The sequence below is a fragment of the Ictidomys tridecemlineatus genome, chromosome 1 (assembly GCF_052094955.1).
Source record: "Ictidomys tridecemlineatus isolate mIctTri1 chromosome 1, mIctTri1.hap1, whole genome shotgun sequence".
In the NCBI taxonomy this organism is placed as follows: domain Eukaryota; kingdom Metazoa; phylum Chordata; class Mammalia; order Rodentia; family Sciuridae; genus Ictidomys; species Ictidomys tridecemlineatus.
This window is the reverse complement of record NC_135477.1, coordinates 240,902,334-240,916,176: the sequence shown is the minus strand read 5'-3', so window position 1 is coordinate 240,916,176 and position 13,843 is coordinate 240,902,334. Positions and strand designations below refer to the sequence as shown.

The 13,843-nt window shown below is 33.7% G+C and overlaps 1 protein-coding gene across 6 annotated transcripts in view; it reads left to right on the top strand.

Moving 5' to 3' along the window:
• Zfr (zinc finger RNA binding protein) overlaps positions 1-13,843 on the top strand; it is a 77,680-nt gene that overhangs the window by 10,099 nt on the left and 53,738 nt on the right. For 3 of the 6 annotated variants that reach the window (XM_078017139.1, XM_078017129.1, XM_078017153.1), the window contains exons 3-5: positions 8,463-8,486; positions 9,749-10,031; positions 12,000-12,144. In XM_078017139.1, coding sequence (XP_077873265.1) covers positions 8,463-8,486; positions 9,749-10,031; positions 12,000-12,144 — 452 coding nt within the window. The remainder of the gene's footprint in view (positions 1-8,462; positions 8,487-9,748; positions 10,032-11,999; positions 12,145-13,843) is intronic. The other 3 variants (XM_013358771.4, XM_078017145.1, XM_078017135.1) reach the window with 1 other exon arrangement.

Sequence of the window (13,843 nt, the reverse complement as noted above, 5' to 3'; positions counted from 1 at the left end):
TTTTTTAATTCATTTTTTGTTTGTTGGAACATTGTCTGCAACATGCAGGGAGAAAAACATATTTTGTAATCTGAAATACAGTGTAGAGTTAAATTAAACTAACTTCTTGGCTTCGATCCTGGTCAGATGTAAATCCTAGAACCTGAACATTGTGGTTAAAGGGGAAACTTATTTACACAGAGCCAAGGCTGAAGTTTTCTTACAGTTTTCCCTTAAAGATGGAAGAGAGCTTTTTTTTTTTTTTCTAATTTACTCAAAGTGGTCATTCCTTTGGGAGCCCCCAAATTCTCTCATGTCTCTGATAACAGAAAATGATGTTTGTGCAGCAGCATACTGGAGAAGTGGGAAGATTTGGAGCTCTGGATAAGAGTAGTTGCTGCTCTAAGCAGTAGATTTGGGTTCTTACTACTTGTGCACTGCCAGTTTGTTCTAAGAAATAACATTTGGTGGCAAGTTCTGCTTTTATACCACTCAAAAGTGTGGTAGACTGGTGCTGCTCTGTGACCTCTTTAGCCTACAAAAGGTATTTTTAGAGAATGCAAATCAACTACATTACTAAACATACTATTTAATTCAACTTTTTTTTTTTGGTAGCAAAATTCCTCTTGGGAAGTGATACATTGACTTAATCTCATTACTTAATTTTCTTTCCCTGCAGAAAAACAGCAGTTTGAAGACCTGTTACCTTAAGTAGCAGTGTTCTAGACCTCCAGGGATCAAAAATCAGCAGATGCCATCAGAATAGCTAGTATACTTGTGGTTTTTTGTTGTTGTTTTTTTAAATTTTTTATTCTTTTTAGATATACATGACAGTAGAATATATTTTGACATTATTACAAACATGGGAGTAAAACTTATTAGGATTACCTTTGATTTTTAGCTAAAGAATTTCCTTTTTTTTCTGTCCAATATTCTCACTTGTATTAACAGATAAATTTTAAAAAATATTTGGTCCCCATTTTAGATGTCTTATAGTTGCTAATATTTTTGAGTTATCTTATATAAATTTACCTAACTGAATGCTAAATGTTCATTTGTTTTTTCTACTTTGAAAAATTGTCTTAGCCATATTAAATCAGAATGTGGGAGTGCACTATTCAGATTTGTCAAAAAAATTAATCATCTTAGTATTAAGTATATAGTTCAGTAAGCATTGTGTTCACATTGTTATGAAACACATCTTCAGACCTTGTTCATCTCAAAAATCTGAAACTAGACCCATTAAACAACAATTTCTTTTGCCCTTTCCCTAGTCCCTGGTAACCACCATCCTACTTTCTGTTTCTGTGAATTTTATCACTCTAGATATCTCATAGAAGCATTTGTTATTTTTAACTAGCTGATTTCACTTAGCATAATGTTATTAAGGTTCATTCATAGTGTACCCATGTGACAGAATTTCCTTTCCTTTTTTGAGGCCGAATATATGACATTGTGTGTGCATATCACATTTTGTTTTTTCATTCCTCCTTTGTTAGGTGTTTGAGTTGCTTCACTTCTTGGTTCTTGTGAATGGTGCTAGACATAAAAATATCTCTTGGATGTTGTGCTTTTAATTTTTTGGACATATATGCAAAAATGCAATTGCTGGGTCATATGATGTTTGCTTTTTGTGGTTTTTTTGTTGTTGTTGTTGAGGTATTGGGAATGAAATCCAGGTCCTTGCACATGCTAGGCAGATGCTCTACTACTACCAATTTTTAAATTTTATTTTGAGGCGAGGTCTCACTGAGTTGTCCAGGCTTGGCCTTGAATTTGGGATTCTCCTGCCTTAGCCTCTTTAGTAACTGGGATTTACAGGCCTGTATCACTGTGCCTGGGTACCTACTTTTAATTTTTTGAGGAACCTCTATGCTGTTTTCTACAGCAGTTGCGTCATTTTATAATCACATCAACAGTACAGTTTTAATTCCTTTTGTATATCTCAGACACGTGTTTAGTTTTTATAATAGCCTTCTAGTGGGTATGAAACGATATCTTGTTATAACTTTGATTTGCATTTCTCTAATCATTTAAGATTTTGAACATCTTTTCATATGTTCTTTATGCCCCATCTCTCCATACTGGGGATCCAGTCCAGGGTCTTATACATGCCAGACAAGCACTTACCACTGAGATATGTTCCCCACCTCTCTTTATTTTGAAACGGCTTGCCGAGTTGCTCAGGCTGGCCTCAAACTTACAATGCTTGTGCCTCAGCCTCTTGAGTGCCTGGATTACAGTGTGTCATCACACCCAGCTAATTTACAAATATTTTCTTCTGCTTGGTATGTCTTTTCACTGTGATGGTTATACCCTTTAATTCATAGAAGTTTTTAAGTTTGATATAGTTCCGGTTGTCTGTCATTGCCAAATCTACTGTGATTAAACTTTTCCCTTCTGTTTTCTATTAAGAATTTTAGTTTAATAGTTTAAGTACTTTTATTTGGGTCTTTGATTTGTGTGTATGGCGGAGTGCTGGGCCCCATACATGCTAAACATGTACTGTGCTGCTGATCTACACCCACAGACCCTTTCATCCATTTTGAGTTATTTTTTGTATATGGAATTCAGTAAGGAGCCATCTTTTATTTGTTGGCATGTGAATGTCCAGTTTTCCCAGCCCTATTTGTTGAGAAGACTGTCCCTTCCCCCATTGAATGGTCTTGGCATGCTTGTCAAGAAAGAGTTGACTGTATGCAAGAGTGTTTGTGGGCCCTTTATTCTTTTCCATTGATCAATATGTTGTACTTTATGTTAGTACCACAATGTTTTGATGACCATAGGGTTTTTTGTTTGTTTGTTTGTTTGTTTACTTAAGGTTGAAATTAGGAAGTATGAGACCTCCAGCTTTGTCCTTTTTTAAGGTTGTTTGGCTATGTGGGTTCCCTTGCAATTTCATACAAATTTTAGAATTGATTTTTAAATTTCTGCAATTTAAAGTCATTGGGATTTTGATATATATTGCATTGCATCTGTGGCTCACTGAGTATTGACATCCTAATACTAAGTGTTCCAACCCACAAACATGGGGTGTTTTTCCACTTTGTATCTTTAAATGTTTTGGCAGTGTTTTATGGTTTTAATTGCACAAGTCTTCCATCTTCTTGACTAAGTTTATTCTTAAATATTTTTATTCATTTTGATTCTGTTGTACATAGAATTGTTTTCCTAATTTTCTTTTTGGATTATTATATAGAAATGTACCAATGGGGGCTGGAGATGTGGCTCAAGCCGTAGCACGCTCACCTGGCACGCGGGCAGCCTGGGTTCAATCCTCAGCACCATATACCAACAGCACCACATACCAACAAAGATGTTGTGTCTGCTGAAAACTGAAAAATAAATATTGAAATTCTCTCTCTCTCTCTCTTAAAAAAAAAAAGAAAAGAAATGTACCAATGTTTGTGTATTAACTTTGTATTATACAACATTTTGGTGAATTTGCGTAGTCTGTTTATTTTTGTGGTATATTGTGGGATTTCTACATGCAATTTCATGTCATTTGTGAACAAAGATAGTTTTATTTTTTTTCTTATTTGGACACATTTTCTTTCCTTTTCCTACATAATTGCTCTGGCTATGATTTCCAGTTCCATGTTAAATAGAAGTCTTTTTCTTGATCTTCAAGAAAATGCTTTGAGTCTTACTCTATTAATTATGATGTTAGTAGTAGGCTTTTCATAAATAGTTTTATTATGTTGAAGTCATTTCTTCAGTTTCTAGTTTGTTGAGTACTTTTTATAATATATGCATTTTCTACATCATTTGATATGATTGCATGGATTTTGGCTTTCACTCTGTTTCTGTGTATTAATTACATTAATTGATTTTTGTTAAATGTTGAATTTGTCTCCATGTTGTAGACTATTTAAGAACACAAGTTTATAGAGTCGACATGGTAGCTAAGAGTACATACACTGGGGCCATACTCTTCAGGCTTCGGTCCTACTTGTTATATGATTCTTGAAATTAGGTTAAGTAATTTTCTGTTAGGTTCCCATTGATTATAAGCCATACTTAACTGTCACTGTAAGACAGTGCAGTTGTTATTAATAGTAGTTGTTATTAATAAACTAGGCAATTTCTTTTTCTGTTGCATAATAAAGAATCTTTTTGGTTTAAGGGGTAATAAATAGCAGGAAAATGAATGCTGAATAATCATTACAAACTCAGAGTTAATGGATTGTGTCATAAAAATAGTTCTTTTTGGTATTAGGATTCCCTCAGACCCTTGCAATTATTGAGGATCCCAAAGGGCTTTTGTTTTGGGGGGCTATATTGATATTTACTACATTAGAAATTAAAATTAAAATATTCAAAATAAGAGAAATAACATGCCAACCAAAAATATCTTTATGAAAAATAATGAAATTCCAAAAAATAGATCAGAAAGACTTGTTTTACATTTTTAAAAAAATTTTTAATTCTCAGTCAAAGCTATTGGATTCTTAAATCTGTTTCTGCATTTTGCCTGTTGCAGTAAATTGTTTGGATTAAAATATATGAAGGCAGTCTGGTCTCATGTTTAATAAAAAAGGGAAGAACCTCATGAACCCTTTTGTAAAGGTCTTAGGAATCCGTGGATCACATTTTGAGAGCCACTGTTGTGTAGAAACTAAAAATTTACCCTTCCCAGAGACCTTTGTCCTTAATGAAGTCTAGTTTTCTTTTGGTGTTAATCTCCATATCACTAAATAATGTGCCTCTTTTGTTATTTCTTAATTTATCAGCGGAATGCAGTTATCTTTGTATTTCCTGTAATCATTGTTTAAAATTTAGTGCTTCTCTTCTCATTTTTCTTCTTCCAAAATTCAGCGGTAGACTCTTTCTATTTCTTCAGATAATACATTCCATTTCTAGCCCATTGAAGATTCAACAGTAGTTCAGTATTCTCTAAGAATTTTAAATGCTTGTGATTTTCTTCTATTCACCTCATCTCATGTTATAGTTTTACTTATGATAACATTTATATTATATTCTGCAATCAGTTTATCTTCTGTTAATTTATGTTGGTGCCAAAACTTTAAAGCAAAAACTCTTCCATTATGAATGTGTAAATAGTGTTCACTGAGGATCCAGATACCATTCATTCTATGATTACATTTCCCAGTATGTTCATTTTTACAATCTTGTACCACTTAACAAAATCTTTGAAGGCTGAAGTTCAAATGGATTTTTCCTTTTACATACTGTACTAATTGCCCAATTGTGAACTCTTCTACTGGGATCATGCCTTTCCTGAGTAGTTTTCATATTTCCTGAAGTCTTCCATTGCTTTTTTTTTTTTTTAACCTGCTGTCACTGTCTTGATTATATTTTGAGATTTCTAGCCTCCTTGTCTCTTATCTACTGTGTACAATCCTCTGTCTTCTGGATATCGTTTTCGCCGAGATTTCTGTTCTGCTGATTCCAGTTTTTAAACCATAAATGACTGGGCCTGTTGTGTAGCTGCTGACCTATGCTTTCATCTTTCTCCACTGTTGGCATGACCCCATGATTTCTTGGTGTGCTTTTTGTTTAGCCTGGAGCTTCCTAAGAAAAGGCTTACAGGAGGTAAATTTCACTCCCTGCATGTCTAAAACTATCATTATGCTGGGTAATTAGACTGAGTACAGGAGTCTACATTAATAATAATTTTTCCTTGAGTTTGGAACAGATGTTTTCCTACTGTCTACTAGCCACTAGTATATCTATAAGAAGTTAATTTTCATTTCACTGTAGGTGGCTAGGTTTTTTTTTTTTTTCCCTGTCCTTCTTTGGCAAATTGAAAGATGTTTTTTGGTGTTGCAATGTTGTAAAAAATACTATGTCTCCAAGTTTGGTTCTTTTATTCTGTTTTGCTTGCATTGTGTAGGCCCACCATTGAATTTGAAAATGTGTTTTCCTGTAGAAGTGGGGAATTTTTAAAATTTCTTTCTTTTTTTTTCCCTTTGATACCAGGGATTGAACCCAGGGGCATTTAACCACTAAGCCATATTCCTAGCTCTTTCATATTTTATTTTGAGACAGGGTCTCACTCAGTTGTTTAGGGAATTTCTTTCATCTACTTTTTTTTTCTTTTCTCTCTATAATTCCTTCTACTTAGATATTAGACCTTGTAAATGTATCCTTTTTCTTTTATATTTTTCATATCTTTAACTTGACTGTATCTCTCACCTTCATGTTCTAAGTAGTGCTAAGTTCTTGTTTTATAGATAAAAATTAGTTTTTGAAAATTCTCATCTGTTACCTTGAGATATTTATTTCCCAAGAGGTTTTGTAGTTAAAATAGGCTTTCTTTAAATGTCTGGTGATTTTGGTTTTAATTTATTTATTTAAAGAAAAAGCAGTAGGCTGCTCACTTTTTGACAAGCGGGTAGGAATCTGGTCATTAACTTCCATGGCAAATCCAAGAATATAAAGAATGTTTTTACTGCTTAATAATTCCGTAAATACTGTCTTTTCTATTATTTTCTTTTTTTACCAAGAGAAGTAACTATTCTTTATGTCTGACTCTTGAAATATTCTTTCACCTTTCTTAAACGTTATTCTTGTGTTTGTTTCCTGGTTGATTAATTAGCTTTTCCAGTTTAAAACAGACAAGATGATTAGACTTTCTTCATGAGGGATATTATTATCCAAATAGGAGTTTTTGCTGTACAGGATGCTTAGTAAACAGAAGTTTCATATTTCACAAATATTTTTATGACCCAATACTTGAATTTTTGTTTACTTTATGTCCTGGTTTACTCAAGAAATAATTTAAAGACAGGTACATTTTATGTTTTGTGTAGTGAGAAAATTTAACACCTTTTATTTTAATATGCTTCAAACTAGGTAAAAACCTTGATTTTTACTGTCTCTTACTATGATAAAGTTTGCATAAACTAATTTGAACTTGATTTGACCTGAATTTTCTTTTCTTTATAATGCACCCTCAATCCCCAATGTTAGGGATGAACCAGGGCCTCCCTCATGTAGAAAAGTGCTCTACCACTGAGCTACATCCCCCAGTCCTTGGTCTGAATTTTTTTTTTTCAATAAATTTACTTATCCACTAAATAGTTAATTGAATCAGTGCAATTAATTAGTTGAATCTGATCATCTATATCATGTTAAAGGTAATTTTTTAAAAAATGTTTGTAATTGAAAGAATTTCTCAGATGGATTTAAAATAACACACTCTCTGGGTTTTCTAACCTTATTCTGAACAGCATTCAGCTGCCCTAGTGCTTGGTGCACTAGGAATTAAAACTGCATTATCATGCTTCCTAATGCTTTTGGTAGAGATTATCATTCCAGTTCAGATGAGTACGTATCTGGCTCTACAGGGCAGAGTTGGATTAGGCAGCCTATGATATATATGTGTGTGTGTGTGTGTGTGTAGAGTAATTGCTAATTGAACTGGCATGTTTTCTGTAAGCTTCCTAGGAAGGGTGCCGTTAATTTATTGTTCAAACTGAGACACTTGGAAAAGTGATGGAGAATACTTTTTATACTGGGGCAGAAGGAATAAATCAGAGCATAGTCATATTCCTGTGTCACGTATACTTTTAGAATTATAATCAGAGGGAATATAAATCACTTGCCTGCCTAGCAGACTTGACATTCTACTATATTCCCACTTGCTTTTTGTCATATAGGACAAACTTTGGGGACCAAGAAATGTGGACAAATACTGGATAAGAAATGGTGGGATGAATTGAAACAGTATAGTTAGCCTTCTATACCTGTGTGTTCTACTTTGTGAATGGAAAAATCAAAAGAAAATAACATCTATATTAAACATGGTGAAGTTCTTATCTTTATTTCCTAAAAAATACAGCATAACAAATATTTATGTAATATTAAGTGTTACAATTAATCTGGAGATGATCTACAGTTTACAAGAGAATGAATATAGGTTGTATGCAAATATTAGAGCAGTTTATATAAGGACTTTTGAGTATCTTTGGTTTTTGTCATCCATGGGAAGTCATAGAACCAATCTCACATAGATACTGAGGGACAACTGTATAAGAATCCAAAACTATTTGAATTTTTATATAACCAAAGTCCTTTCTATCCAATATAGTTTGGATGTGTGAAATATTACCCTATTAGTAAATGATTAATATAGGTTTCACAGACCTAGTGTATTTATATTTAACTATAATTCTTTTTCTCAGGTCTGGGAATTTTGATGATGTATAACTTATTTGACAGTTTTTCTTAAGAATATAGAATTGCCCACAGAAAATGTCAATTCCCAACCACTTCCCACTATTAAAATATAAAATTCCCTTTTCCTGTCTTATAACTTGGCATTTATGTAGAAAATGTTGGTTAGTTTTATGTCAAAATATGGAAATCTCGTCCAAATAGAAACTATTGGCATTTCTTTGGATTCTGTTCTTTGGACCCTATTCTAAGTTTTGTTTGTTTGTTTGTTTTGTTTTTTGTTTTCTTTTTCATATTGGACTGAAATCTGCCACCCTGTAACTTCCATCTGTTGGTTCTAGTTCTGTTTTCTGGAGCAACATGGAGTAAGTGTCTTCTTTTAGAAGGCAGCTATTACCTTTTCTAGACTGAATTTCCTCAGGTCCTTCATGAAATAAAACCCATATCTGTAAGATTTATCTTGATTACCCCTTAACACATCCTGGTTTTCAGTGTTTTCCATGATACAGTTAAAATATAATGCCCCCAAATTTTTATTCTAAACTGTATGGTACCATGGACACCCATGCAGAATACCCTGTACTATATCCCATGAATTCAGATACTCTATTAGTGCAGCTTCAGCTTATGTCTGGGTCCCCACTACCCACTTAGCTATTCTTAACTGTCAGCTCATTAAAACTTGTGGTCAGCTTAACTTTGCCCACTTAATAGCCATTGGGGCCCTCATTTCTACCTTAATTATTCAGCTTTGGCAAGTGGAATCGTGAGAATGTTAAGCAACAAATCTATAGGCCTTCGGTTTTAAGTGACATAGGGTCTCGATTTAAAAGTTAAAATAATGGTGAGAAATTATTTGATTACTGTTAAGGGAAATATTTTTGCCTCTTTTGAGGTAATGATTGCAAATCATCTGATTTGGATCTCCTTCTATAACATTTTTAAGAAAAGTTAATATAATGAAATGCTGCCTCTAAGATGGAATGTTTATCTAAGTTCGTATTCCAGTGGAAGTTTTCTACCCTAAGACATAATTACTCAGCCAGAGGACTGTTGACATAATTTAGGTATTTGTTTTGGGGGTTCATTTTAAGATGTCTTAACAGAATCCCTGGCCTCTTCTGCCCACTAAGTTAAATGCTAGTAGCACATATCACCATTACTTCCTCTGAAGTTTGTTCATCAAAAATATCTACAGGACTGAGGGTAGAGTTCAATGATAGAGTGCCAAGATTTTTTTGTTCAGATTATAAAAACTAGAATATAATAAAGAACTTCACATACAACAAATAATTCTTTAAATTCCTATTTTGGTCAGTTTTCTTTTTCTTCCTAATGATCCTATCCCAGTTTGCTGTCCTTGCTTTGCAATATGATCCATGATCCGAAACGTAATATGTGTGAATATATAATGTATTGGGATTCAGGAATAGAAATTAAAGAACAGAAACAAATATAGTGTTAAGTAGGAGGTTTATTGAGTTCAAATACTTGGCCTTTTGTAGTCTGTGACTAAATTACTTGCAAATGTGATTTTAATTTAAGTTGATGAATAACTTTAAGTTGACTTACTCCTTGATTTTAAAATTAAATTTTGTTATATTTATTCTTCTACTTTACAATATAGCCAGCAGCCAGCTTCCGGTGTAGCCTATTCTCATCCAACTACAGTTGCTAGCTACACTGTCCATCAGGCTCCAGTAGCTGCTCACACAGTTACTGCTGCCTATGCACCAGCAGCCGCCACAGTTGCAGTTGCCAGGCCCGCACCAGTAGCTGTTGCAGCTGCCGCAACAGCTGCTGCTTATGGAGGCTACCCTACTGCACACACAGCAACTGACTATGGTTACACCCAGAGGCAACAAGAAGCACCACCACCACCACCCCCAGCTACTACACAGAACTATCAGGTAAGAAAACTACTAGTTTCAATCACCTTAATGTGAAATTTTAGTGGACTCTCAGTATATAATATAATGCCCAAGTCAGTACTTCTCGAACTTGAGTCTTCCAAAATATATAGGTAAGGAGAAAAGTGAATGGATTTTCTAGATATTTGGGGGGACAATAAGCATTAAATTTTCTTGAAATGAATTTTAGTAATTCTCCCTTACCCTGTTTATTATGTGTGTGTGTGTGTGTGTGTATGTGTATATATACGCACACACACTCTTTTTTTGTTTTTTTTTTTGCTTTAGCTTTTTAAAAGTTACACATGAATTCTAGGTTAAATATTTTGTACCCAAGTTTTTGATTAAAAAAAAAGAAGGCATATGAAAGATGTTCTTGATTGTACTAGAATGTTATTTATCCATCTGAAACATAGGTGTGGCTCGCTCTTTTAAGAATGATGGGGACTGGGGCTATAGCTCAGTGGCAGAGCAGAGTGCTTGCCTAGCATGTGTGAGGCATTGGGTTTGATTCTCAGTACCACATAAAAATAAGCAAAAGCGTTCTGTCCATCTACAACTCAAAAAGATTTTTTTTTTTTATTCATGGGCCTAAGCTATATTGGACAAATATATTACATATTTTCTTCTAGGCACTTACCAAAGATGGAAATCCCGTGGCTTGTACATTTATGTTGTCAAGATTTTCTTTTTTAGTAAATAACAAAAAATTGTTCATGCTCTTACTTATCTAGGTACTTGTTCATATAGTATTTTGTTTGAAGACATTACTTGATTACCATTAGCTTAATTAAATTTAGTTCTAATTTTTTTAACTCAGTTTCTTTTTGTTTTGTTTGGATTTATTTATTTGTTTGTTTATTTTGGTGCCAGGGATTGAACCCAGAGGAGCTCAACCACTGAGTTTTTTGTTTTTTTTTTTTCATTTAGAGACAGAATCTTGCTAAGTTGCTTAGGGCCTTGCTGAATTGCTGAGGCTGACTTTGAACCCAAGCTGCTGGGATTGCAAGCGTGAATGTGCCACTGTGCCTGACTGTTTGTTTGGTTTTAAACTTTGATCCTACTGGACTTGCCCCAGATTTCTATTATTTGTGAAAAATATGAAATCAACATTACTAGTATTTGCTATTAATTTTATTTTTTTAGTTGTTGGTGGACCTTCATTTACTTATATGCAGTGCTGAGAATCAAACCCAGTGCCTCACACATGCTAGCTCTACTGCTGAGCCACAGCCCCAACCTAACTTTGTTGTTTCTAATAGGGTTTTTGAAACCCATCATTTTCTGGGCCATGCCTACTTCTTCAGCCTTTCCACCCCTCCTTACTTTAGACAGTGCCAGAATTTACTCAGCTCGCCTTGATCTTTCAGAAAGAAAGAAAAAAAAATGGAAGAGAAAACTAGAGTAATCACAAAGCTTAATAACACAAATAGTTTGGTATGCTCTCTACCACAGAGCTACATCCTTAGCTTCATGGGTCATTTTTCCTAATGTTGTAGTATCCATCTTTAAGGCAAAATTTCCATAAGTCTTTTTTGTTTATTTTTGGTATCGGGGATTGAACCCAGGTGCACTTAACCACTGAGTCATCTCCCCAGTCCCATTTTAAATTTATTTTGCAACAGGGTCTCATTAAGTTGCTTAGGACATTGCCAAGTTGCTGAGGCTGGTTTTGAACTTGGTAATTCTCTTGTCTCAGTCTCCTGAGTTGTGCTGTGAATTTTTAAATGAAATTAAATTTTATTTGAATAAATGTTATTTTTAAATATTTCAATGATGGTTCTGATTTTAGAAGTTAAACATGCCTCTAGAAGTGTTTTTGATCTTGATGTAGTTCAAAATTAATTTTTTTATATTGAGTTGATTCCTTTAGGTCTGATATTTATGTTGTTTTTCTTTTTTGTATTTCTATATAGTAAGGATTTTTTGCTTGCCAATTTTAGCAAGATTTCCTTTCATTTTCTTTAGGACTCATACTCATATGTAAGATCCACAGCTCCTGCCGTAGCTTATGATAGTAAGCAGTACTACCAACAGCCAACAGCAACTGCTGCTGCTGTAGCTGCTGCTGCCCAGCCTCAACCTTCTGTTGCTGAAACCTACTATCAGACAGGTGGGTTGTATTAACTTACACAATTTCATTTTTAACCATCAAAATATATGATTCAGGATATTTTCTTAAATATATATATTTATTTATTTATTTATATGGTGCTGAGGATCGAACCCAGTATCTTTTGCATGTTAGGCAAGTTCTCTACTACTGAGCCATAACCCTAGCCCTGATTGAGAATATTTTTAATGAGTAATTACAAAGCTTAGTAGCACACAAATGAGTCCACCTAAAATCAGTAGTTTTATGTATTTATTGAGTAGCAGGTTCTAGCCATGTCCTTCTTTTTAACTACTGGAAATCCTTTGAGTCATAAAGAAGTTAATGGAAACAGTTCATAATCATGTCCTTTTCTCCTGGAAATGTATTCCATTTGTGGTCTTTAGCAGATAGTTCCCTTCCTGCTGAAATAAACTATATAGAAGCAGCTGTGGTAATAATTCCGACCACATTCTTTATCAGAAATGCCTAGAACACTTATATTGCTGATTGCCTTTGTAACCAATGGAGACTTCATTAATGGGCTCCATATTTGGTAATTTCTTTTTTTTTTTCTTTTTAAAAAGGTTTGTTCTTTTTAGATAATACATGACAATAGAGTGTGTATTTGTACATGATTCAGAGTTACACTGGTAGTGTATCCATATATAAACATCTCTCATTTTAATGACAGTTCTGTTATCAGCCACTGATAATGTTAAATACGGTATATGTGATGTTGCAAATCAGGAAGTGTTTTGTATATAAAGAAGCCTGCATATTTTTTACTTTAAAAAATGAATTTCTCATATAAATTCAATTAAGAACTTTTAAAACAAAGCTTTTTGAAGTCTGAAAAGTTGGTAGCTCCTTTAATTATTTTTGAAGGACCTGAGAATGTGAGTAGAGCCCTGGATTACTAGAAAGTAAAATTGGCTTCCAGCTCTGCCTTTACTGTTAGTATGGGTGAGGTTTTTGTTTTGTTTTTTTAATCCATCTCTGGCCCAGATTTCTGTAGGATGTCCTTTCTGATTTTACTATTTAATGAGTCTCTTCAAAGTAGTATTAAAATATTTTGAATTGTAATGACTGCTATTGTTTTGCTTGCTGCCTTCTCTGTTGATTTTGTCTATAATGAACTTCCTAGTTAATTAATTACCAGGTTAGACTTATACATATTTAAGAGCATTGAATTACCTAAGAGTCAGAAGATCTTGGTTTCATCTTAAGTTCTGATATTGTATGACTTAAAGTCATTTAGGTCTTAAATATTAGTTTTTTCTCTGTAAAATGTTATCTTCATCTGTGTGGATCACATTTCATAGGTAACAGATAAATGTTACAGAATGATTATGGTCTTCTGTGATTTGGCTTTCTCAGAAATAACCTTTGTATTCTTTAGTGATCATTATTAAGTGATTAATTACTAATTTAGTGATTGATAATAAGGCTCATAAGATTCTTTCAAAGTGTATATTTGTTTTGAATATGGTTGAAGGCAGGAGAAAGTTTAGCAGAGACATGAGTGGTAGTCTTTTGAATTGCTGTACTAAAGCTATTGACATTTGAAGAATTAAGCCAGTAGTACCTTGGGAGTTAAGAGTTATATTCATGTTCACTAGGGTCAAATCACTTAAATGTGATGAATGGTATGTGAACATGTTCCATAGAATTAAATCTTGAAATTTTTAATGTAAATTGAAATGTATATTTGAAGGCA